The sequence below is a fragment of the Alexandromys fortis genome, unplaced genomic scaffold (assembly GCF_014885135.2).
Source record: "Alexandromys fortis isolate MF-2015 unplaced genomic scaffold, M_Fortis_MF-2015_v1.1 scaffold_5, whole genome shotgun sequence".
Classification (NCBI taxonomy): Eukaryota; Metazoa; Chordata; class Mammalia; order Rodentia; family Cricetidae; genus Alexandromys; species Alexandromys fortis.
The window spans coordinates 1,953,594-1,980,838 of NW_026067924.1; the positions used below are offsets into that span (position 1 = coordinate 1,953,594).

A 27,245-nucleotide genomic window follows, 5' to 3' on the forward strand; every position below is an offset into this window, starting at 1 on the left:
CCTCCCAAGTGCTAGGATTTCAAGCATGTACCACACACCTGGCTTGATTTAACATATTTGTAAAGAAATTCTGAATTTCCTTCAACCAATTTAATACTATTTTCCATTTGATACTATTTCCTTGGAATTCATTTATGTGTCAAATAAGTATGATAATTATTTGTTTTACATTTAATCACACAATAGGTGTGTCAATTCATGCTTGTGATATATAGGAAGGTACCAGACAATAAATATGGACTCTAAATAAAAACTATAATAAACAGCATATTAGTGGTAGATGCACTATGGAGAAAACTGTAGAGCAGGATGAGACAACAGGCATGCTGTGGACAGAGGGAAGAGTTAGTGTGACTAGGAACTGTGTATTTTTGAACCATATGTAATTAGAGAAGAGGTATTTAGAGAATATTTTTAATTATGTGTCAGATTTTAGCTTTTTATTTGGTAGAGTTCTTCACGGAGAATTTTTTGTAGTAATTGGATTTTTAGTAGCTGAAAATACTATACACACCACCTTGAGGAACATAGAACCAAGTGTTGCACATGCATATACACACATTATAATGCATTTATTTGGGACATGCAACATGGTTCTAGATTTCCTACATCCTGCAATAGTGATTCCTTAGTTTAAATCATTTCAAAAGAATATAGTAACTTCAGAAAAGAGTAACAAAAAGCAAAACTCACTGCGCTAAAACTTAGCTTTCATTTTAGCATTTTGGAACATTCAATATTTGGTTTTATTCATTTAAAAATTTTTAAAATTACATATGTGTGTATGGAGATGGGAAGGAGTGTATTCATGTATGTGCAGGCACTCAAGGAGCCCAGAAGAGGGTGTTGGATCCTCTGGAGCTGGAGTTGCAGGTGATGTGTGCCACCTGACGTGGATGCTAGGTCCTGAACTTGAGTCTTTGCAAGAGTAATACACATTCTTTTTAACTATTGAGCCATCTCTTCAGCCCCTTTTTAGGTTTTTAAATTTGAATTATGTGTATATCTATCATAGATGTCCAATATTTTAATGGACTCACAGAAATAAAATGAAAAAAATTTCATGGAGGAATTTTGTAGGCACATATTCTTTCTTCCAGAAGTTAATCTGAGTATGTTACCTGCATGTTAGCAAAGTCCTTTCCTAAACAAAGTGCTAAAGTAGGCCATCTCACTAGCAGGAGGGGTATCTTAAAACTGTACACTTTGCAGTCATTTGTGGGATGTTTTGTATTTGTGAAATTCCTGAGCCTTGATGTACACCAAAGAAAATAGTTTAACACTAGATTTTTGTGTACTGTGCAAACCCACTTTTCAATACTTGGGAAGCACTGTGTAGAGATGTGAAAATTAGTTATGGGAGGCAAAGTTCTGTGGCTTTAATGGATTAGTGAGAAACTTTTCTTAGGACCTTCACGGCTCAGACCTCCTGTAAGGAGCAGGTGGACAAGTGCATACACCCACTGCCATGGTCAAGCCAGAGCACAGGGATGGGGACATCTCTAGCACACTGACAAACAGACCTGATAGGTCATCACTATCACAAGGAAGAGTATCCTTGATTTTGTTTTAGCAGCATGGAAAATTCTAAGTGGACCACCAGATGAGGCAAGAAGAAGGGGATCTTGATAAGGGTGGTATCACAGGGAGCACGGAATTGAGCCAAGACAATTAAATCTCCTCCTGACACTCTGTGAATTCTAGATTATTTAAAAAGGCTAAAGGAAAGTGAAAATTTAAAACTACTGAAAAATAGAGTAGCAAGCATGGGTAATTTCTTGGCACAAGCCCTAATATATGATGTGTAGACTGAGGTTATAGCTTGACGGTAGAGTGTGCTTGGCATGGGTGAGAACATTAAAGCAAGAGGACAGGCAGCCCATGAGAAGCATGGGAACAACTGCTCCGAAGAGGAGGCTTTCATAGTATGCTGATAAACATGTAAAGACATGCATAGCTCCCATGGTAATGTGGAAATGCAAACTGATACCATGTCACACCCATGAATTTAACAAAGATTAAAAACAGACAGTAGCAAGTTTCATAAATATTTTAGAGCAATGTGGTAGTTTTCACAGAAAAGGTTTTAAAATGCATTTCCTAAACAACATAGCAATTTCTCTACTAGGCTTTCCCCAGATAAGCTTTTATTTATAGGCATTAGAGGTTGTATATAAAGCAGCATTTTTTATAGTAACCAAAAATTGGGAAAAACCTAATATATCCATCAGGAAATATGTAATGTATTAGATTCCTGTGGTAAAATCCAGCCTGTGGGTGAATTAACTAGGTTTCCCCATGAGCAGACCCCACGAAATACTGAATGATAGAACAAGCTGCAGAAAAAGGTATGATGACCTATTACAGTGTGTGACTGTCACATCAGGTCTGTCACAGGGACCCAGGTTGGGGAGTTGAGCAGAAGGAATTACTTGTGTTCCTATCTTTATGCTTAGCCTATCAGAGAGACTCAAACAGTTGCTGAATTAATGTTAAGAGATTTGAAGCAAATATGACAGAATTTAATCACGTGCTTGAGATATATTTTGTGGATATGTTCTGTGTATGTATGCATGCATGTCCACATGTGTGCATGCATGTGTGGAGATCAGAGATCAACTTCAAGTGTTGTTCCTCGGGAGCTGTTTACTTTTGTTTTGAGATATGGTCCCTCAATGGCCTGGAATATACTAAGCAGGCCAGTCTGACTGACCAGCAAGTTCAGAGATCTGCCTGCCTCACTTCCCTAGTGCTAGGATTACAAGTGGTCCCTACCACACCTGGTCACTTTACTGACTGAACTATTGCCCCGGCCTTGATATATTTTATTCTCTACATTTTAATACATTTATATATTTCTGCCAAATTAAAATTTAAATTTAGACCCTGCCAAGTTTAAACTTAGGATCTGTATTAGTGTCTAAGGTCCAAGGTTTGCCCTGCATGAACATATCTGAGGATGAGTCAGAACCAGGAGCTGCCTTTTGTTTCCTTGCACCCTAATCTGGTCTCTTAGCTGAATCAACATCTGAAGGCACACTTTAGAAACTGAAGGGCATTGCCAACAGTGAGGAAAAGAATAAGCTGGTGGTCCCTGTATGGAAAGAGAGTGACCAGGTACACGAGCAGCTACCCTCATCTTCTCAGCAATAAGAGCCATCCTTGCCAGCACTCACTTCTACAGCACGCTGGGAGTTGGTTAGTAATAGGGAAACTGAGGTAAGCTGTAGAGAGGAATGTAGCATGAATTCTAATTGGTCTTAATAATAAAAACCCAGAGTCAACTATTAGTGGGTGAAAACTGAAAGATCAGAGAAGCAGAGAAGCCAGCCACAAGTTCTTACCTCTACGAAATTCTCAGACTGAATGGGGTATCCTGTCCCTACAAAGTCCTCAGACTGAATGTGAGCTCCTCCTGTCTCCTTCCCGCCTTACATTCTCTCCTCCCAGCCACACCCTTTCCTGTCTCCACCTCCCCAGTGCTGGATTAAAGGGTGTGACTCCTAAGTACTGATATTAAAAGTGTGAGCTACCACTGCCTGACTCTGTTTCTCTTTGAGACTGGATCAATCTAGTGTAGCCTAGTGCGGCCTTTAACTAGATCCTGCCTCTGCCTCCTGAGTGCTGGGGATTAAATGTGTGTGCCACCACTGTCTGGCCTCTAAGGCTAACTAGTGGCTTGCTCCACACTCTGATCCCCAGGCAAGCTTTTTTTGTTCTAGCACCACAGAGGAGTGCCGTGGAGCAAAGAGAACTTTTGTGTTCAAATCACATTGCATAAATATTTGTGCTTTACAACTTTGAATTTATGTCAGGGAAGTCATGTTTTCTCTCCTCTCTTCCACAACTAACTTTTCCACTCAGTGTTGGTCTTGAGACTGCCTTCTCCAGTTAAATTGGGGAACTGGAAATGTGTATTGTGGTAGAACACTTACATGCCAGGCACAGAACCCTGGATTTGATGTCAGCACCAAAAAAAAATAATAAAAAGAAATAAAACAACAAAACACTTCAATTGGAATGCCTGCCTCTCCTTGTTACACGGCTGCATTTCCTCTTTTAATTGTTAAGAAGGCCATCATCACTGTTGAGGGCTCAGCAGGTAAAAGCACTTGTCACACAACCCTGATGACCAGAGTTCAATTCCCAGAACCCATGTAAGGGGGGAGAAGAGAAATGACTCTGTAAAGTTGTCCTCTGACCTCCACACAGCACCATGGGCATGCATATTCCAACACACTCATCCTACACACACACACACACACACAATTTATTATTAAGTTGTTAAAATAATAGAAGAAGGTTATCACTTTTGAGAGAGGCTGCTAATTAAAGGATATTCCTTTCCTATCCTTAATGCTCAGCTAGGGTGGCAGTGGAGTTGTAAGGCAGAGACAGTGTGGCCCACACTGGGATTTGAAAATGCAGAACACTTAATGCCTATCTCTTCCGTATCAACTTTGTGTCTTGAACTGTCATAGATGGTTTACACACATGAAGTTGTTTAATCTTCCAGCCACGCTGTTGTGAGGTGTTTATTTTCATCTCCTAGAGAATGAAGGGACCAATCAGATTGTTTTCGCCAAGAGTATGCTCTTCATGTGAAAGCCACATCCATTCTTATTCTTTATAGGGACACATAGCCTGCCATGCTGTGTCCTCTGTCGTTCAGGTGACCATCTCACACATACCCAATTCAAGACTGTCCCCCAAAACCACACATGGACGGGTGGTGAGAAGAACTGGCATTCCTATAGACAACAGCTGCTCATTGCTGTGAGTGGAGCAGGGTAGTTTCCTTGCTGAAGCATCATCTTGCTTGTCAAGCAGGAACAGCAATGCCTGTCTTTCAGAATAGGTGCATGGCTGTATAGGTGGCCTGTATTACACCAGTACTGTGTGTGAACATACCATAGCCACTTTCATTCAGTGTTCCTGTTATCAACTCTATGTGTGCCCTATAATACAATGAGGACCTAAGTGACAGTAACTCCTAATTAGGAGTTTTTGATACCTTGTCTTAAAATGAGCAAACTATAGGAAGTAGGATCATGACAGCTCTAAGTAGCTAACATGGGAGTCTCACTTTACTCGGCAGGGAAAATGTGGGAAGGAGAGCAAATCCTCCAGCCATAGTGCATTGCAGGGGCACCCGACCTGTCGGATGAGATGGTTGCTCTGGGCTGGAACCATGCTTGCTTCTAGTCGGCTGTAAGCCCTCCTTGGTAAGCATAAGGCTTGGAGAAATGAAGTGAGGCCATGGCTGATCACAGAAGATATGGATGTGCTTTTCTAGAATAGCGGATCTTAATCTACTATGGAGTTAAAATGCTGCATCCAGCCAAAGCTAGGAACCAAATCCCTGAGGAAGACCCTTCCTCTAAGAGAAGCAGTGGAGTTCCAGGGCAGCTCTGTAGCTGCCATTTGCTTGATGGTGTGAGCACAATGTGTGTCTTGCCCCTGCCCCATGCCTGGTCCTAGTTGGTCCATTTGAAGGAAGAATGTTAGGCTCAGGAAAATGGGATTGGTTCTACCAATAGAAATGCGGTGTTTAGAGTAAGAGAGTTGGTGGTTCTGAGAGTGCTCCCTTACATTGTTGACAGCTAGAGAGAACTGAGAGCAAAATGCTGGTCAGGCATGGTGACACTTGTCCAAAATCCTGGAATTCTGGAGGTGGAGGCAGGAAGATCTTAAGTTTGAGGTCAGCCTGGATTACATAGTGAGATATTGTCTAAAAAAAAAAAAAAAAAAAAAACTGAAGAGAATGTTCTAGAGCAGCGGTTCTCAGCCTTCCTAACACTGAGACCCTTTAATACAGTTCCTCATGTTGGGGTGACCCCCAACCATAAAATTGTTTTGCTGCTACTTCTGAACTGTAATCTTGCTACTGTTGTAAATCATGATGTAAATGTCTGATATGCGACCCCAAGGGGGTTGAGACCCACATGGACTACTGCAACGGCAAGGAAAGCTGGGTTGGATCACTGAGAAGTGGAGAGGGGCCGGGGGAGGGGGGGGGGCAGAACTTTTGGAGCTGATTGGCTGCAAAGGCAGGAACTAAGCTGAACTGCCTCCTCTCCAAACAGCCCAGTAGTCCCCATGCGGAAGAAAAGTGCTGTTTGTGTGACTCCAGCAAGAAGAATGGGATGTACAAGTCATGACAGAAGGGGAGAGAGGAGCGCTGCAGCTCTTGGTGGATGAGAAGCCCTGGAAAGGGAATGTGCTCCTGGGGTTTTCCTGAGTTAGGGGGATTACCGTCAGCTTTGGTGGAGCGCAGTCATTTCCAGCTTTGGGTGGGAAGCTGAATTAGATGTCTGTGAATTGTAACTGTCCATAAGCAGTTTCCATTTCTGTCTGGCATTTAAAAACATCATCCCAGGGCCAGTGAGATAGCTCAGCAGGTTATGACACTTGCTGTCAACCTTGACAACATGAGCAGGATCCCTGGAGCCCATGAGGAAGAAGGAGAGAACTGACCCCGTAAGCCATCCTCTGACCTGTGCATATACAACATAAGTCAGTGACAACGTTATTCATAAATCCCTCCTTTGTGAGCTCGTTCTATTCATAACAAAACTGTATGTTTCACAGCTAATTCTTAGGCCCAAATTATAGTTTGTATGAAAAGAGAAAGTATAATAAAATTGACATTTTCATATTTTTAAAGTTACATTTCAAAAATATATTTTTGAAAGGAAAGTTTAAGAAATGCTTAAGCATTCATACCAAAAATTTCTCAGTTTTGGCTTTGTTGTTATAAGGTTAGCAATGTAAAGTGTAGGACTTTAGAGATTGCCGAATGACGCATTCATGGTAGTTAATAATTACGTACTTGGGAATTCCTAAAATAGAGATTTTAGGTGTTTGCACCACAAAAAAAGTGGTAAGAGAATGTATAAGTTGATTCGACTTGGCCTCTTAAAAAGTGTATGTATATTTCAAAGCATGTCACACACTCTTAACATACAATTTTTATTTATTGATTATAAATTAATTCAAAGTACAAAACTGAATGTAAATTTTAGCTCTAGTGGTAATACTACATGTAAAGTTCACTTGGAATGCCCCGATGTCTGCAGACTGGTGATAATCCTGTCATTTGAGTTTTCATTTCCGGACAGGTGTGATGGGTCCACCAGCAATGTTAGAAGTTGGTGTGAATGACAGTACACGTGTCCTTCCCTTAGTGACTGTAAGGTGGAGGTGGGTGTTGTGTGTACATTAGTGTTCATGAACTCTTAATAAAAAATCCTGTTCTGGTGAGAAATACTTTAGCAGCAGCTACTTCCACTGCCACAGGAAGGAGGCATAGATAACTGAAGTCCAAGGCCACACAGCTTTCACTCGTGAGCATCCAGAGAAGAGCCTGGGGCTCCTGGGTCCTGCGCTGGTGCTCCCTGCCTTGTTGCAGTGATCATCAGTGTCATAGTGAAGCATCTGTCTGTAAGGTTTCTGTGGAATTGGGAAAGGCCATGTGACTAAGTAGGATTTTATTTAATATATGAGACATTGCAGCCTTTTGCATCCTGACTTCGCATTAAGTGCGTGTGAGCTGAGAGTCTTCTATAGATAGGCTTTACTCTGAATGATATTACCTGGGGAGGAGTAACCATGGTTGGCATGGTCAGGTGACTTTCTTTGAAGTTGAGTGGTTCCTCCATTAGAGGAGTCTATGAACTAGAGAACAGCTTGGTGAAGAGCGACTCTGAGTAAGCACTGCATGGCTGTCTTCTGTGGCTGTTGCCAGGGCTTTCTTCCTAAGTCTTTTAGTAGACAGAGGACCCAAGTACTAGAGACACTGTGGACATGTCAACAGTGCAGTAGACAGCTGCATCTTCCCACAGTGCCTGTTTGTCAGTACAGCAAAGGAGGCTCCCTACTTAAAATCAGATTCCAGATACCCACGGTGGACCATTGCAACCCCAACCAAGCTTCACCCTGACATCTCTGCCAGGCTTGATGCTGGCTGCTGCAGCCACCTACGTTTTCACCCCTCAGGCTGCTTTAAAGCCACACAAGTAAGTTAGACTTTCTCTTTCTACACCAGCAGTGATTTGAGAACGCATTCATTCTAATATCTCTTTCTGTGACTTTTCTAACATGCCTAAACCCCACACACATTTTTATTACCCAGTCAGATGGAAACTTCCAGTCCTTGCTTCTCCAGAGACTAATTTTACTCTATTGGAGAAAAAACTAGAACATTGATCAGACTAAATTGTCACCAAAAAAGCTCCCAGTCCTGAAAGTGTTTCTGCTGAAGGAAGAGTCAGGCAAGGTTCTCCCTCCTCCCTCCCAGGTCTGTCACCACCACCTGTTGACATCGCTGGGTTTATTCTATTTTCTCTTTTACAAGGTGAAGAAAAAACACTACAAAGCTTTCATAGCTGTGTTAACCGCAGTAATTTCATGCTGTAACTGATAGATATTTGAAAAGTAAGTTTTGAGAGTTGAAAAATTAGATAAAGAATTCTGCCTAGAAAATATTTTCAAAACCAAAAAATCATGATATATCAATTAGTATAATATTTATTTTGTAGAAATCAGATAGCTTTTAGTAGTTTCTCTAGGGAACATATTGAGGCACACACTTTAAAAAAGGAGTTTGGTTGTACTCTCTTATACATGTGGCTTTGAACAGCTAGACTTTTATTATAAAGCTGTTTTTACTTAGCACTTTGAAGAAAATTAGAACATACAGACTTTCCCTTGTGATTGGTGAAGGAGGGAGTGTGATGGGATCTATGCAGGCCACTGAAAGTCTGCAAAGACATCTGTAGTTGCTGACCACAGAAGTCTTCTCTCTTCCCACGGTGGGAGGCCCTCTCTTCTCTGAATTTCTAAGATGCAGGTACAGAGGAAGGCCATGTATTGATACTTCTGGAATATCTAGGTGGGAAATTGAAACATTTGCCTGTGGGATTGGGGAACAAACTTATCAGGCATTTCATGTTAACCAGCCTCTCTCCACATAAATCATTAATTAGGTCAAGGTTCCTTTTGTGAGTTTTGTATTTTTGTTTCAAAATCCATGATAATTTCATGCTTGCAGCTTGCCAATATTTGGTCAGCAGTATCTCAGAGTTCTTTTTGTATGAATCTGACACTCTTCCTACCAACTTTGAGCCTGGAAAAGAAGAAAGAACAAGAGGATGGGAGAACAAACCCTTATTAGATTGTCTCTTTAAAACTTCAAGCCTCACAGGGCCCCAGAGAGCATTTACTCATAACACTTAATAACTTTTGAACGGTAATTTTAAAAAGCCTCCAGAGACTGAATAAGAGGTATAAAATGATTGCATTTAATTGGGATCATTTTGTACTAAAAGTGATTTCTACTGCCTAATGATAGAAATATTGGTAGTAAGAAAAGGGGTAGTAAGGTTTCATTGGAACAGGAGCCAAGAGGAAACCAAAACAGAATTTCTGATGTTGCTGAATTCTGAAAACAAGGATCAAAGTCTTGTATTTATATTATTTTGACTATATGTTAGCAAAGGCATTGGCTTTGTTACTGTGTGCAGCATAATACTTCTGTCTTCTGCTCCCAACATCTATAGACAGACACTTTGACACCACTTCCTTCCCTTCTCTTCCCTAAAGGGCATGTCCATTGGCCTCATTGCCTAATGATTTACTAGTATTGAACAAATGAACATGAACTGTTAACATCCTTATGATGCTTAAATCGGTGGGAGCTGAGTACCTGAAGCTAGCTTGCAGTCTCTGTCACAGAAGCCAAAGAGAATGAAATTCCCAGTCTTTGCACCCACAGCCCAAGCTCATTCTGCCTTTTGATGGTCTGCAGTCCTCTTAATAACCATTAATGGCTCTCACCTGATACTGGAAAAGCTAAGGGAGAGGTGTACCCACTCCTTCACCTTCTAGCAAAGACGGCAGCGAGGGGTCAGCTGCCACTCTAGTGATGATACGCTGCCAACAGAAGAATGTGTCTAAGGGTTTCATTCAGCATGGCTAGAACCTATTCCTCAACAGAGTCCTTTATGAGTTGGTCTCACAGCTTAAGGGAAAATACCAACTAGATCAACCACATGGCTCTTGCATTCTCTTGTAGGAAGTAGCAGTTAAAATACATCTTACTTTATTAAAAAATATTGAAATGCTGTAGATATCTTTATAATATATAGCTCTATCTGTAAATAATGCAAACCTTTGTTTGGAAAATTAGGAATAAAATCTGGCCCATATTTTCCCATGAAATCATTAGAAGCTTTGCTTTGTTTCATACTCAAAGGGATAGCACTTGTCCATGAGAAGCGCCGACCTGCTTCCCCTCTGCTCAGCACTTGACAACCAGAGCACATGCGAACACAATTCCCTTTCATTGTGCTGCTGCTTGTGAAAGAGCCTCATTCTTCCGTGTCCCTAAGACACGGAACTGCAGTTGTCCTGACTGTTGTGAGGACAGAGTCTGGCTTTGGCTTGATCTGCAGGAGTTTTATATTAGCTTACACTTCCTGTGGAAGCAGAAGTCGTGATGGCTGTGACAGAGATTTTGACCTAATAGAATTGCTGATTGTGCAACTGGGGCTCCTTGTTTAATGTGTAGTGGATCTCATTTTACACAATTAACATTAAGGGGATTTATTTAATATTGTTTAATAAGATAAAACTGTTTAATAAGAAAAATGTTTTTTACCCATTCTCTTGGAGGGAAGACCTTAACTTTTTTTCAATTATATGCATTTTCTAATTATTTAAATTGATTTCATTGTTTATATTCACTGTGCTACATAAGGACATTTTCATACATGCATACATCATACATTGAACATCCCCCTCATCCTCCCTGTTCTCCCATCTCAGCCCACCTCCTCCTTCTTCTAATTGCCTTCTTTTCCTAAAGTCTCACTTCTATTTTCTTATCATGTGTGTATAAACAGTTTTACATATGTATGTAAAATCTACCATAACAAGAAAACATTAATTTTTGGTTTTCCAAGTTTGGGTTTGTTCGCTTAATATGATTGTTATCTCCAGTTACATTCATTTCTTTGCAAACAACTTTGTTCTTTATTATTGCTAGAAAAGGTCATTCTACACATATTCTATGTGTTTTTAAGTTCTCTCTTCTGTTGTTGGACACCAGGATGGCTTCTATAACTCCGCCGTGTGAGTAGTAAGTACTGCAGTGAACACTGTGTGCCTGGATCTCTGTGACAATGCTGGCTCGAAAGTTCCGGAAGTCTTGAAGCTGGGTCATTTGGTGGCTCTAGTTTTGTTTTGCTGAGAAATCACCATACTGACTCCCACAGTGGCTGAACTAGTTTATACCCATCAACAGTGTAGCCTCACCAGCATCTGTGATTTTCTTAAAGACCATTCTGACTCGGGTGAGGAGGAGCGCCACCTTAGCTCTAATTCATATTTCTCTGATAGCCGGTAAAGAGCCATGACTTTTAAATTGACTAAAAAGAAACTAATATAGTATATTCATTTTTATGACATATATTTTATAAAATACCTTTAACTGCTGAGTTAATGCATAAATCATTTCTGTCTTATGAATGTATTTTGAAGTCTGCTTTTGGCTAGGGCTGTTGCTTGGTGGAAGAGCGCTCACCCACTGTGCATGATGCCCCCAAGTGGCACTAAGTACATTAGTAAGCTCAACTTAGCGTGCCTGTGATAATCAAGCGCCATCCTGCACTCTATGGATAGCCTCTTGGTGTGAACTTGTGACCCTGGGTGTGTGTAATTTAGGTTTCACCTGTTCTTACTCCCAGCTTTCAAAAATTCCCTCCAGTACTCTGTGCCCAGAGGCACATGTACCAGATCAGTTCTTTGAAGGAGGCCACAAAGGTTAGGCTTGGCTGACTTTGGCCTGATGCTTTGTGACACCCTTTGCTGGGCAGGCACCATGTCCACAGTCTCCTCCATCTATGGATGCTGTTTGGTGCTGCACTCTGCTGTGTTGACAAGCTGTTACCCTGCCCAGTGCTCCTGACTCTTCTGGGTACTGGTTCTAGAGTCCTCGATAACAGATGGCTTGCAGTGTTCTATGGAGGGTGAGGAAAAGCCTGCATCCTTTTTGTTGTTGTTGTTGTTCTTAGATTGTAAAATATTCCTTTCTTGCAAAATCAGTGTCTTTGTAAATATAAGTACATTATTTTCTTTTCCTCCTTTGGGCAGAGTTTTGCTATGTAGCTTAGGCTGGCCTTACACTTGACTATCCTCCTTCCTAGGCTGCTCCAGTGCTGGGGCTTTGAACATGCTGCACTCTTCTAGGTCTCCTTCTCTTCTTGAGTACTGTTTTCTCTCTGCTCATGCTCCCAGAGGAGCAGGTATGGGGATTCTGGGAAAGAGAGCCTTGCTACCCTTGACATGACTCCTTGGCGTCCTGTGTTCTACACTCAGAGGGCAGTGTCTGGCCACTCCATCAGTCAACCTCTCTAGACTGAATACATTTTAGAACATTGCTTGGGTTCTTGTGCAAAGTGCACTGTCCTACCTGTTCACAGAGCTTGCTGACAGCAAGAGAGAGCCAGTCTTCCCTCTCTAACACATGCAGACAGAAGCAGATGGAGGGATGCATACGTGCCCGGTCACACGCCTCTAAACTGTTCTTTAAAGCCCATTATTGAGATTATGCTGAACATTGATGGCTATAACATCTAGAGTAAAAAGACAGGGAGCCGTAGACATTGTTGAATAGTAGAGGGCTTGCCACGAATCTAGAAAACCCTGGGTTCAGTTCCTGATCCTGGAAATACATTTTTGTTTGTTCAGAGCTTGCCTCGTTGGCAGTTTCCATTCCTTAATTTAACACAGCCTGCTGCTCTGATGCTTGGCTGAAGATCCTGCGGTGCATCTCTCCTCTCTGACCTACTCTTCACTTGCCAAAGACAAATTCCTAAATCCAGTCCTTCTGCAGTCAAACCTGGATGAGAGTGTTGTCAAAGGGGAGAGGGCAGAAGTGGAGCCATAGCGTTTGCTAACCCCAGTCCTAGGGTGACTGGAGAAAAATTCTCAAGTACCTAGTGCCTAGTGTGTGTGTTCCGGACAAAGAGGCTTTTGAATAGTTTGGGAGAAGGGAAATAGAGGAAAACAAAATGTACTCCAGAGGCATCCAGGCAAGCAGAGTCCAGGCAGCGGCACAGGGAAGCGTGAGGCGCAACAGGCTTACTCCTTAGTGAGGCTTGCCTGGAGCAGAGTGCACATGAGGACATGGTCACAGGGAGGCTCAGAAACGCTGGAGGTCACTGAATCTGGCCCAGGCAGCCAAAGAAGTTAATAGCAATTATTTGACTTTCTAAAATTCTCCACATTTTATGCCAAGTAAGAATGCTAGTTCTCGAGCCAAGTGTGACAGTGCAGGTCACTGTTCTCAGGACACAGAGGTGAGGGAACTCCAAGTTCCAGGTCAGCCTGATCTGTATAGCAGGGCACCACCAAAACCTCTTGGAATGGCCAGCTGGATGTCAAGGGGTCGGCGTTATTTGCATACAATAGCCCTTGGCTTACCTTGCTTAGTCCACTGAGTGGGAGATGGGTAAGAATAATCTCCAGGAGTTAGCCGACAGACTGCACTTGACAGTCGTCTAGAGCCCTAGATCCTAGGTAAAGATGTGCTCCACAGTCCCTTGTCCCTGAGGGCACATCTCCTCCTCCTGAGTTCCCTATAGCTTAGCTCTGACTTGAGGCTCTTGGGAACTTTCTGGCTCTGGAGTCACACCCCACTTCCTGGTTTGCTGTCACTGTATTTTTTGGCATTACTGTATTTGGAAACACGTAAAAAGAAAAGTAAAGATTTTTTACAGTGTTACACTCAAATGTAACCATCTGTTTTGTGTCTTAATGTGCTTGTTTTGAAAAGCAGTGAACTTCTGGTAAAAATGCTTATCTTTAAACCATCTTTAAAAATTCTGCTAATAAAAAAACTTACCAAGATTCTGAGTCACTTTTTAAAATATAATATAATGCTACCATAAGAAAAAGCTAAAATCTACAAAATAGAGCCAGTGAGATGGCTTAGCAGGCAAAGGTGCTTGCTGCCAGGCCTGACAACCTGAGTTTGATAGCTGGGCCCTGTCTGGTAGAGAGAACCACCTGATTTCTACAAGTTGTCCTCTGTCCCTCTGTCATCTGCATACATGTCTGTGTGTGTATGGGTGTGTGTGTGCATGCATGCACATACACAGTACACACCTATAAAATGCCTAAGACAAAAGACAGAGGTATGGAAGAGGAAGACGAAGGGGAAATAGAATGAAGAGGAAGGAGAGGCAGGAAAGATCTCCAGTCTTGTATTCACAGGGCAGGATGGGGCTCATCTCTCCTGGCCTTCTGCCTCTGCTTCTACAGAATGGCTCTTTATTGTCATGGTAGCAGCCAAATGTAATGAAGCCTTTTTTGGAGGCAAACCCAGGCCAGTGAGGTGCTCGAGATGTGGCACTATTCCCAGAAACAGTAGCTTTCTGGAACAGACCAGAAAAGAGCCTCCATTTGAGATAGTCTGGTTTGACTTGACCCCCTAATTGGCGCAGTTAGAGATGGGTGGGCATTCATTTGGCACCACAGTGGCAAAACACTAAGTTTACTCTTTCTTGTTCCCCAAGTGCTGACAGAAGCCAGTGGCTAGGCTGAGGGCATGTCCCAAGAAAGTTACTAAATTTCTGTAACCTGTGTGGTGGAGCTGCCAGCCAAGTAGAAGCAGGTGTTAGGCAGTGCTGCCCCTAGCTGCTCACGGAGGTGAATATGGTGGTGGAGGTGGCACAGGGGGTGCTGTGTTAATGGTAGACATGACTGGGTGAGCAGCCCAGGTTGCTGAGCGTGCTCTTTAGTTAGAATCACTTGTGGTGCCTGTGGCTTCCTCCAACCCTACTTTCCATATAATATCATTTTCCTTTAGCCTGAAGACATCTTCAGTATCCTCTGAAGCAGTCTTGCTGGCTGCGGATTTTCTTTATGTGAATGTGCAAGTGTCCTCATTTAGCCCTGGTTTTTGAAGGGTACCTTTCTCCTGCAATCCTCAAACCCGATCTGCTTTCTACCACTGTAGTTTATTTTCCCAGCATGACCTGCATTTCTACCATTTGAGTCCCTAGAGACCCTGGCTGTCACTGTTTCCTGGACGAGCCATACCTGGGTGTGCTTGCATCTGTGACTCTCCTGAATGCCTATCTCTCCTGAGGGTCAGAATTCAGCAGGAGGCCCGTCTCTTTCTGGTGTTTCTCACGGATATCTAAATTAAAACCTTCGCTATTTCCCAGTCCAGCTCTGAGAGCCTCATAATGTTTTTAGCCCTGGAATTGTGAGCACTCTCTCAACTGAGAACTCTATGCAGATGAGGACTGTGTACGGTGACTTTGAACTTGGCATCTAACATAGCACTGGCGTCAGTGTTTAGTGAATGGCAAGGAATGAAAGACTGGGCTCCCTTTTATTCCTTTTCCTTCTCTACTCTCTCTTCCTGTCTTCCTGTGTTTTGTTTTCATGTTGTAAGTACATTTCTGCAACTTCACATCAGTAATGAGTTTGTGAGCTTTCTTAGCTCTCTAGATTTAATGGATTTTGAACCTGAGCAAACAAACCAAAAAGTTCAAATTTGTTCATGGTGTGGCAACTGCCTTGAGTCCGTCTGTGAGGTTAATATTCTTATCTGTTGGAGAATGGGGTGTCTGGCACAGACTGCGCATCAACAGCCATACAGCTGACATTCTGTTGCTCCAAGATGTCACGTCACTGCCCTTTCTCAAGTCTGGAGTTCTGAGATGCCCCACATGGAAGCTAAAGATAAAACAGTGGTCTCCAGAGTCAGGCTTGACTTAGCAAAACACTTTTTACAGGGATGTTATGAAATCAGAAAGATAAAGTCCCTAACTCACTGGCTAGCTGGAGTGGGTTGCTCATGAGTGCCATCTATTCCACAGCCTCCCTCCCAAGCTTCCTCAGGGTACTAAAGACCCATCTTTTTTCTCGAAATTTCAGGATCAAAGAGTGAATAGTACTAGGTGTCAACAGCCCAAGCCTCAGATGCCAGAGCCTCAGTTCTCCTGAGCCTGGCCTGTCAGAGAGTCTGAGCAGGAGGTGCTATGGGGGTCGTGACACTCCACTATGCATCTGGAGCTCATTCTACATGAGGCTGTCGTGAGGCCATCACACCTGCAGTCACCAAAGTCTTCACCTGAAATTTCTGCCCAGAATCCTGGATCCTGCTCAGTCTTCATCCCTCCCCCATTGCTTGAAAAGGTGTTCCAGACTTTGTGTAGGGGTAGGAGATTGTTCTGGGCAGACAGGCAAGGGCAGGGGCAGGGCAGGATGGTGGTAGCCATTGTGTTCACCATAAGATGCCTAGCAACAGCTTGCCCCAGTCTGAGTTTGTATGACAAGAATTAACCCAAGACACCCAGGTAACATTCTTTACTGTTAATTGGCGCTGATGTGCAAACATAAAGGGAATAGAAAACAGCTCGATATAATGTTCACTTTCTGTCCAGACTGGAAAAGTAAGCCTCCTTGAAAGCTAAACAGAGATCTGCTGAGAACTGTCTATGTCCTAGAGACACAGACTCCCCATTCCCTGCAGCAGCTTTCATGACAACCCCGGTAGCTGCTTAGGGAACAGGTTGGCCAGTAAGCATTCTAGAGGTGACTGGAATTGAGGCATGTGACCCCGTCTGAATCCACCATCTGTTTTGGGACTCTTCTTACCTGAAGAGAGACAAGAGGGGTTGTTTCCTCCACAGTCTTTGCAAACTGGGTACGACAAGGCTGTGCTTCCTGGCCACTCTAAAGTCTGTAGTCATATTCCCGCAAGCTGAGGCCCCCACCCATTTCGCAGCTACAGGTTGGTGATGACGGCTTGAGAGTTTAAAAAAGGAAAAACCTGCTTAATCTATCCCCTCTCTTTTAGGAGCATCTGAAGGCCTTTGATAATGAAGTTAATGCTTTCTTGGACAACATGTTTGGACCACGAGGTAAGTGGCCTGCTTGGGAACATGCAGGAAGAATACCATTTGCTTGTAGGAAAGGATTGCTGTCTCTGGGGTTCTGGAAACAGTGTGTGCCATCTGTCCTTATGGACTGTAAACTGCCTTGCACAAGGTGCCCCTTTCCCAGAATAACAGACTGCATTTCGTCTGCCTTGCTGTGTCTCCTGGGATGGAGGGGCAGGTGAAATGTAAATTTCCTCCAAGGTATCAGCTATGAACGCTGGTGGTCCCTGTGCTTTCTCCATCATCTGTCAGCCTCTAGCCAAAGCTCGTCTTCCTTACTCACATGGACACAGCCACTCCAGACATCTTTTGACTCCTCATGTAAACTTGTTTTGTTTACCATTTCCCTATGCCTGGAATTTGTTTCTGCTATGTCCTCCTCTTTCTTCTCTGGTCAGCTCCTCCGCTTGGAGACACCAGCTGTGGGCTCTCTTGGGTGGTTTTCTCTCTATTGCACCTCGTTACTCTAGTCTCCCCATTTCTGTCCTGCACAGGCTTCCTATGGCTGCTTGTCTCTTAAAAGCAGGAGCCACGATCCTGTTTGCCAACTGTCACAGGGCATAAACAGCTCTGGGGACAGAGGACTGATATTCTCACTAGAGAGGACAAATATTTTACTTCACTTGAGCCTGGTTGTTTGACAAGCCTGTGGGAAATCCTTGGTTTCTACAAGCGGTTTTCTCAAAACTAAAGACAGGAAGGAGGGACTGCGGTCTTCCCACTTCTCACAGCCTTTGCATAAATTTGGACATTATTTGGATCTCTTCCCAGTTTTCACTGAGACTCTGAGACCTAGTCTAAGTGAATGGTGACTTCTGTTGTTTTAATAGGAACTGCAGCTTGGGTGGAGTTCTCCTTTCTTTCCCCTTGAGGATCTTTGTGGTGGGCTAGCAGTGTCTGTCCGTAATCTCTGCATTCCCTACTTACAACTCTATTGAGGTGAGGAAACACTGGCCCAGAGTAGAGGGCATGGCCTCTTTCTTAGGCAGGATGCCATTGGAGCCGTGAATTCTTGGGGACCACAGCTTTCTGTTTCTCTCAGCAGAGAGTTAAACTTTGATCTCCGTGAACTAAGTTCACAGTAAACTTTGCTGTCAGTAGGTTAGTGGGAGCTGGAATGAATGTAGACACATGGGATTAATTACGGGGAGATTGCAGTTGTTCACCGTGCCGCAGCCATCCAGTGGATCCTCCCTTTGTAGCAGCGAGATTAGAAACCAACACTCTGACCACTGAATCGGTTTACTACAGTCCCATCAAGATCCTTGTCCCTTCCTATAGGCCACCTGCACTTAGAGTGACTGTCACACCTAGTGACCTCAGCAGCATCCCCAATCTTTGCTGATCTTATTATGCACACCCTATCAGTAGCCCGTGGGATATGCCAGACACAGACGAAGAGTAACTCTATTTATTCAGGTACCAAAGAAACAGTACAGGAACACTTGATCCCATGTTTTAGTTGCAGCAGTTATGATCATGTATGGATGGCAGCATGACAAACAATAAAGATTATAGGTGCTTAACTCAGCATCATAGCTGAGGTTTTGTTCCTGTAGTTCCTGATACCCACAATCTACTATAGTCCCAAAAATTAAATGGAAAATTCCAGAAGTAACTATTTGTGTGTTTAAAATTACATACTCTCTGCCCTGTCTGGAACTTGGATTTTCCCTTTGTCCAGTATTTCCATGTGTATCTATCTACCCAACCGTTAGTCATTTGCTAGCTCTCTGGTTATGGAAACTATGCAGCAGCATAGGGCTTTGTATGAAAGCTTTACTTAGGTGCAAGAGCACTGGTACTGGCAATTTGGTACTGCAAAGAAAACCATAAACTTCCTCCTTTAAGTGAAAAGGTGGATGTTCCCAACTTAGTAAGAAAAATCCCAATGCTGAGGTTGCTGAGGTCTAGAGAAAGAACCAGGGTGTCTGTGGATTTGCTCAGGGAGAAGCTGCTTGAGCTGGTATGTGAATGCTTCTCAAATGGTGAGTGAGGACAGGAAACCGCTATCCACCGGGGACCCTGGAACCTCCCGCCATGGACGAGCGTGTGTCAGTGTTACTAACTGCGTGGGAGCCTTGCCCCTCGGGATCCTCACCTTATGCATTTCTTTCCAGATTCTCGAGTTCGAGGGTGGTTCCTGTTGGACTCTTATCTCCCAACCTTCATTCTTACCATTATATACCTGCTCTCAATATGGCTGGGTAACAAATACATGAAGAACAGGCCTGCTCTTTCTCTCAGGGGAATCCTTACCTTGTATAACCTCGGAATCACACTTCTTTCTGCATATATGCTGGTGGAGGTGAGTGTGTATTGCTGTGAGTATTTGATTTGAGAACTGGTCAGGTGCAGCTTTCCAGACCTGTGTCCACCATGGAACCCTCTGTAAGAACCCAAGAAAGCTGTTCACACATTGGTCCTCTTCCTTTTCCTTTCCAAAGAGGCCAAAGTGCTTGTTTCTGACTTGAATGCAGGCCTGTTTCTATAGTTCTTAGCCAAATTAAAGCTATAACCATGATTTAGTTTGAAAGGCCTTTTGAAGACCGTGTCGCATACTTTTCTTCTCTTTCATACCTTATGGTCCTGACTTAAATGCATTAAATGATTCCCATGCAGTTAGTTCCTTGGGAGAGTCCCACCCAGTCTAGACTGCTAGCAAGCCTGAGTCGACATGTGTTGGCTCTAACTGCCTACCAGGTTTTTGACTCAACCCTTTGAAGCACTGAACCACAGGAAGAAGTAAAATGGTTGCTTTGCCTAAAACAACCAAGAGTTCCTGTCATAATACAAAGAGAAAGCTAGAGTAGTATTCAACTCCCTTTGGCAAAAATAAAGGAATAAACGGGACAAAAACAATTATTTTAAGGGAAAATTAGGATAAAACCATCCATAAAGGTTACAAATGGCTAGTAATGACATAAGCAGGACTTTTTTTTCCTGCTGTTTTTAAATTTTAAAAGACTGCAAATCTTTATCTAAAAATGTTGCTTTCTTACCCTGACTTTAATTCATGTGTTAGCTAGTATGCACCATTTTAATAATGGCCATTAGCTGTTGCCATAGTGACCAAAACAAAGCGTTGATGGGAAGGATTTGTGATGAGGAATGCCATGTAAAGTTTCAGCATCACATCACAGGCGACACACTAAGTTTTCTGACACTAAAAGACAGTTCTAGGTTCTTCACTAAAGTGTGCTTAGCATGCTAGGTGTGAGCTGGCCAGATAAAGCATGGGTTTAGTTTCTTTTTTTCTTGAGACAGGCTTTCTTTATGAAGCTCTGACATCCTGGAACTCACTATGTAGACCAGTTTGGCCATGAACTCACAGAGATCCATTCACCTCCCAAGTACTGGGATTAAAGACGTGTGTTACCACACTCAGTTAGATTTAGCTTCTTCACAAGACTGAAAGGAAAGAGACCTTTGTTGATGAGGAGCAAGGCTGGAATCAGTGTCCCAGGAGACTGAGCGCACAGCTTCACGGGCTGCAGCTGCAAGTAGCTGGGCTAGGTGATGAAGCTGGGCTGCAGCCGGTGGATTCTAAGTGAGCTTTAGAGTTATTCAGTCCACAGTAGCTTCGCGTTAATCTTACTGACAACCTTGTTTAATTCCTTCAGTACAAAGGTTAGATGGCTTTGGTATGTAACCCAGTTAGAGGATTATGAATAGACCAGAAGGCAGCTTCCTAAGGCTTGCTGCTTAATTCTGCTACACAGTTACTATGTGGTTAGATAGGTACCACGGAACTGGCGACAGCCTGAAAAATCTGCTTAATACAGGACATGCCCTGGGCAAACAGAGTCTGCCCAGTTCACTAAGGGGTTACCCCACAGTTGTACTGTTACTATAGAAAATATATGCTTAACCCATCAAGTACAGCTTTCATCCTGCAGATGTATTCAATTGTATTTATGGGCAACATATCTTTCTTAGTCTAAAAAAATGTACCAGCACCCCCCCCCCCAAAATGCCACAAGTGGGGAGCTTAGGACAGGAGCATAAAGCCCAGGAGGCTGCTGGGACCTGACTCAAGACAGGAGTACATTGGGAAATCCCAAATGTTCTGCTTTCACTGGACTCATTTGTCCTCAGAACCTTCCGTTATATTTACATTACCTAAAGCTGGTGTTGTTAGACAAGAAATACTCGAACTACATCAGAACTGTGAAGAGGAACCCAAGCTTCCAAACATTAGTTACTTAGTTATCAGTATTGTAAGGGCAGAAGTAAGTTCTAGGTATTTGCCTGGAAAACCTTATATTCTAGAATTTTACATTGTTGCAGGGAGAGAGCCACTTTAGTAGAATTTTCAATGGGGAATTTAATAATTTGTTTTCTCTTGTCATAGAAAGACTAGAAAAGAATGAGTCAGGAGCTCTGAGTTCTAGTGACGATGCCACCACTGCTTAGCTGTGCAGCCGGAGCAGAGTCACTCATCAGGGACTACTGATGCTCGGGCCTCCTGGGAGTGGGACAAGGGTGGCTAGATGATGGGCTTTTAAAAAGCGGCAGCTCTTTATTAGAGAATAATGAGGAAGGTAGGTGTCAATCACACACTTTGATTATCAAGTAGCACAGATACAGTGAAGAGCATGTTTTAAGAACTTTCTGACACCCTTTAACATCTATAAAATTATAATGCTCATTTTATAAATTTATTGAGACAATATTTTAGTGTAGTTTTCCTCCATTTGTTTATAATTCTAAGACAGCTCACTAATTCGTACTAAAGGTATGGAAGCTCTAGTCTGAATGGTTAGAAGCGCAGTGTGTGGAGGGACAGGAGCATGGCTTCTGTGCAGCAGCAGGAGCTAGCCCCTTGCTGACGCTTGAGGACAAACGGTCAGATCCTGGGCACTTCTGCCCCCACTCTGAGCAGAAGCTGGTCAGACTGTTGAGCACTGTCACATTCTTGTGTTGATCTTCTTTCCCTTCTTCCATGCTTTGGCAGCTCATCCTCTCCAGCTGGGAAGGAGGCTACAACCTGCAGTGTCAGAATCTGGACAGTGCAGGAGAAGGTGACATCCGGGTGAGTCCTGAGACGTGTTTCCTTCCCCTGTACAGCTAGAATCTGGGATTACATAGAGAGTGTCTGGGTCTGATGGAAAGCCTTAGTGACAGACATGTCAAGAAGCCTGCTGTCGGCTACTCATAAACACTGTTTAAGTGTTTGGTGGGGGCCTCTTAAAAGAGCTGTAAGGTTTTTGCCTCTAAAGCTGAATCAGGAAGCCTCTCTTAAATGAGGTGCACTTGCAATAAGATCCCACCTGAGAAAATGCTACCAAGAAGCCATGCTTACTCTTATTTTGTGTCTAGAATTACTCCCCAAGTTCTCTCAGGTTTTATGTGGATGTAGTTGTCCACGTTGACACCATTCGTTGACAGAGGTTCCTGTCCCACCTGGTCCCACAGCTGTTCAGCCCTAAAGAAACACACAGAGGTCTACATTATCAACTGGTTGGCTTATTAGCTCAGGCTTCTTATTAACATTTACAACTTATATTAGCCCATAATGTCTGTGTTAGCTATGTGGCTTGGTACCTTTTATCAGTGAGGCACAAAGTAGTGAAAATTAAACCCAGTAATCATAGATGTAAATTAGAAATGTCATGATGAACCTTATGAAAGAGACCCAATTTCATCTGTCTTACCTGTAGAAAAGGCCCCTTTAGTCTGTGACAGACCAGGATGCTGAGCTTGACTTTAAAGAGTTGCTATCTACCAGAAGGGAGGAGGGTTCTCGGGTCAAGGCCAGCTCCCGATAAGGGTTAGGGAGTGTGTTTAGAATGATGCTGTGGCCCTCAGCAAAGGAGCTGTGCATGACTATTGGGGTTATACATGGTTACAGGAACCACCTTGAAAGACTCCCTCTCACTGACTATCCAGGACACAGAAAGAACACTGCCTGCAATGAGCAGAAACACACGGAGTGCGGGTTTTAAAAGGATCACAGGAGATTATATCTTAAAAAGAAAAGGAGTCTCACTGCTCCCTTTCAAAGGTTGCTGCACCAAGTCACTGCAGAAAGAAATTAAGGAAAATAATTAAACATAACATCATGTCTTTCTATGTGAATTTCCAAATACACAAGGACGAAAAATTCCCTACCAGAGAAAACTGTAAATCACGGTAGAATCAGAGACAAGATGCATCTCTTTGTAAAACGTCACCTGAGCAAGAGAGCATCCACTTGTGGTGATTCACACCACGTACTAAAAGGTGCCATCTGAGGCACATTTAAAATGTGATCCAAGGCAGGAAGAGTGTTTGACATAGGGGGGAGGGAGATTCAGTGCCCACACAGGCTGAAGAGACCGCTTTTAGGGTACATAGAAGCCCTGCAGGATGCCGATGGAAAGGAAAGGAGAAGAGCCTGTCCTTAGGTGGGGAATGATGAACAGAACCACGATTGGACGCGTGTTTGGGAACAGTACCCCGTCCTTCAGCTGAGAGGGGAGACTGCATGGAGAGAGCAGAGAAGCAGCACTCTGCGGTCTGAAGGAAGCACAGAGGGAGGCAGGATGCTGCGCAAGGGGCAGAGCGGGGGTACCCCGGGTAGGGGACACTGTCACCTTTTCCCTCTTGAATTTGTTGTAGGTAGCCAAGGTCTTGTGGTGGTACTACTTCTCCAAACTAGTGGAGTTCCTGGACACGATTTTCTTTGTTCTTCGAAAAAAGACCAGTCAGATCACCTTTCTTCATGTCTATCACCACGCCTCGATGTTTAACATCTGGTGGTGTGTTCTGAACTGGATACCTTGTGGTCAAAGTAAGTCTTTTGCTAACTCGGTTCTGTGACACGAGTCCCACAAGAGCACTGGTGCACCTCTTAGTCCACCCAGTATGCGCTCATTAGGAGTGATGGGGACCCCTAAAGTGGTGCCCTTGGCACCGCAGAAAGCACATTTGCTGGTGGCTTATTGGGTTTCTGGGTTTTTATGTTGGAAAAATCTGAGCAAGACCTTAAATTAAAAAAATATTTAATTGCACCAATTGTCAGATGGGCAGAGAGGCACAGGCCTTGGCCAGAGCCACCTGACTTCATAGAAGGTGACCCTTGCCACATCAGACAGCACCTGCCACAGCCACCACCACACGTAATACACATCCATCATTTCAGCTCTTAGGGAGTCTCGGCTTCACATTCTGAAAACTAAGCGCTCTCTGCACCAAAGCAAATAGCTTTTGCCTTTTTTAGAAATGAGAACTCCAGAAAGAGATTTTAAACTGGATGTGATGTGCACACCTGCACACCTGCAGTCCTGGCACTTAGCAGACTGGTGTAGGAGGAGCTGCAGCATGGCTGGATCCTCCTGTCTTAGAGCACACGTTCATGTCTGCCTGTGTACACCACATACATGACACATGGAATAAACTAGTGTGCTCATTGATACCACATACTTTGCATGGAGCCGCAGCTCTGTGGGTTGTGTTGACCCTGGCTTTGCTGGAACACTGTGGGGTCTTGTTTTGACCCTGCTTTATGATGACTATAAGCAGTTGATGACCTCTGCTTACATTGACTCCACAGCCCATAGTGAGTGGGTAGGATGCTCCTGTGTGAACTAAAGAGATCAGTGCTTTTATTTAAACCATGTTCCCATGAATTTGAAAATATTCTATGAAAAATTAGGACAAGCTGGGTGGTGGTGGTGCACACCTTTAATCCCAGCACTCAGGAGGCAGAGGCAGGCGGATCTCTGAGTCCGAGGCCAGCCTGGTCTACAAGAGCTAGTTCCAGGACAGGCTCTAAAACTACGGTGAAACCCGGTCTCAAAAAAAAAAAAAAAAAAAAAAAAAGGCAAAAATTAGGACAAAACAGGAGAAAAGGATTTTAGAGTCGAGTGTGTAATCACCAGTGGAGCACTGGCTTAGTATGTACAAGGACGCTCCATCACTGGTACCCCCAAACCAGGTCCAATTGAGTGACTCGGAGAAAGCTTAAAATGGGTGTGGTGGCACACACCTGTATTTTTCTTAGGAGTTGGGCTTATGTGATGTGCTTAGCCTGCTGAGCACCCCACAGCCGCAGTACAGGACATGTGCAAAGTGGCCTCATCTCCTGGGTGCCCTATGTCACCCACCATCCAGAGAGAGTGCTAGACCACTGCTACTAGAGGCCAGCACTCAAGGCTCAAAAAACGGCTTCCGCCAAATGTCTATCATTTGATCCTGTCGTTAAGTTGAAAGATCTTTAAGTAGACCCATCACTGAGTTGCATGCTATCCCCTGGCTGTCAAGTGCAAACTGTAGTGCAAGGGAAGAAACTGCACAGAAGACAGATGGCCTTTGACTCATGACAGGCTCCCTGTGGACGTGGAGGAAGATGAGCGAGTGTCAGAGGAGCAGGCGTTTGAGGATTTTTTTCAGTGTTAATAGTTTCATTAGACATTCAGAGATGGTCCTGTGAATATTTGTGGGCCATATCTCCAAGATAATGACAAAAATTATAAGTACAGAGCTACTCAGAAATGAGAACCCAGATGAGAAAGTAAATGTCACTCATCTTGCACTGCTGAGTACTTCAAAGTGTTTGTTTCCCTAGAAACCCAAGCGTCCTAGCACATACTGGCCAGTATTTGCTGAAAACTTACTGTATGCATCACGCTGTTCCTTTTGTTTCCCAGTTATCTAGGTTACTAATGTAGAGTGAGATATGGAGGCTAAAGAATTTAAATTGACTAAGACGTAGTAGGGAGTGCTCTTTAGTTCATGCAGCAGGACATTCAATTCCACCACAGCTTCCGGTGGGTTCAAATGAGAAGATAGCTTACACAGCACATTCAAGTCAAGACAACATAAACTACTAGGCAAAGGCGGTGCTGCTCCTCCGGCCACAGGAGGCTCTGTCACCAGTATGGTTTAATCAAGGAAAAAGTCAGTTCTCCTTTAGTGGGATTCTGCAGCCAGACTCAAGTTCACCTTTCTCTGCCTTCCTGATTAGCTGGGAAGAACAACCACTGTAGTGACAGTAAGCCCTTTGCAATACGGAGTAGCTGGTTTGATTGGCTGGACATCTCTCCGGGTTTACACCTCTGTGGAGGAGGTTGTACTGAATCCTGGAATGATGGTAGCAGCTGGGGATCTCTCCATGTGATGCTGTTGCGTGATTGTCTATACCCGTTAGCACTTTTCAGTAAGTAAGGACAGAGACTATCGCATAACGATGAGAGCCTCACTTTCTGGGAGAACTAACTCATACACTCCACTGTCCTAGGCTTCTTTGGCCCAACCCTGAACAGCTTCATTCACATCCTCATGTACTCCTACTACGGCCTCTCTGTGTTCCCGTCCATGCACAAGTACCTCTGGTGGAAGAAATACCTCACACAGGCTCAACTGGTATGTTGTTCTTTCTTTGCTTCTCCATGTGGCTCTGACAGGGAAGGAATAGGCAGCTCAGGCTCTGTGACTAGTCTGACTTACCTTAACGAATCATACTTTGCCATTATAGCATCTATGTGTTTGCAATTAGCTTCTAAACGGAAATTTTCTGGTTTGAAATATACATAAACAGTTTTTGAAGTTAATGTACAAATTAGATCATTTTTTATCAGATTAACTGCTACTTTTCAGTGAGAAAATAGACAAATTTCTATATTTACATAACTTCAAATAAAGTCTCTGAGCAGGGTAGTGGACTACTGAGGCATTTTTCTTGGTTCACTTCTGCAGAATATAGCAAGGGACAGTAGCCATGTTGCAGAGCCATGGAGCCCACCTCCTGCAGGACCTGTTCTCACCTGCAGCCTCTGCCTTTCAGGTGCAGTTTGTGCTCACCATCACGCACACACTCAGTGCTGTGGTGAAGCCCTGCGGCTTCCCCTTTGGCTGTCTCATCTTCCAGTCTTCCTATATGATGACACTGGTTATCCTGTTCCTAAACTTCTATGTTCAGGTATGTAAGATGCAGACATTCAGGGGTAAGTGACAAGCTGCCCCAATGCACTCACTGTGCCTTCAAGATAACAGTCTGCAGAGGAGGAAGTAAAGGACACGTTCCTAACCCTTCCCCCACATCCTCCTCCAAGAACAGCCAGCTCACAGTCCAGGTGATCTTTGCTGAGAGCTCGCTCTGAAAGATTGAGTTACATTATATCTACATGTATATTTGCCCCCTGGCCACCCAAATCTGACGTCAGAAAGCTGAACAGGTGTAGTAGCACAGACCCAGGGAGCTTGTGTGGAGAAAAACTTAGGAACAATAGTGGTTAGTGTTTAATAATGTATTTAGTAAGCCTCTATTAGTTGCTCTGACATATGGAGACAGTGTTCATTTGA

At 43.6% G+C, this 27,245-nt stretch overlaps 1 protein-coding gene across 1 annotated transcript in view; it reads left to right on the forward strand.

Annotated features, from left to right (window-relative positions):
- Elovl2 (ELOVL fatty acid elongase 2) overlaps window positions 1–27,245 on the forward strand; it is a 42,705-nt gene that overhangs the window by 11,219 nt on the left and 4,241 nt on the right. Inside the window, exons 2-7 of the mRNA XM_050142256.1 lie at window positions 16,877–16,940; window positions 19,079–19,266; window positions 21,916–21,993; window positions 23,562–23,733; window positions 26,182–26,306; window positions 26,728–26,862. Coding sequence (XP_049998213.1) covers window positions 16,877–16,940; window positions 19,079–19,266; window positions 21,916–21,993; window positions 23,562–23,733; window positions 26,182–26,306; window positions 26,728–26,862 — 762 coding nt within the window. The remainder of the gene's footprint in view (window positions 1–16,876; window positions 16,941–19,078; window positions 19,267–21,915; window positions 21,994–23,561; window positions 23,734–26,181; window positions 26,307–26,727; window positions 26,863–27,245) is intronic.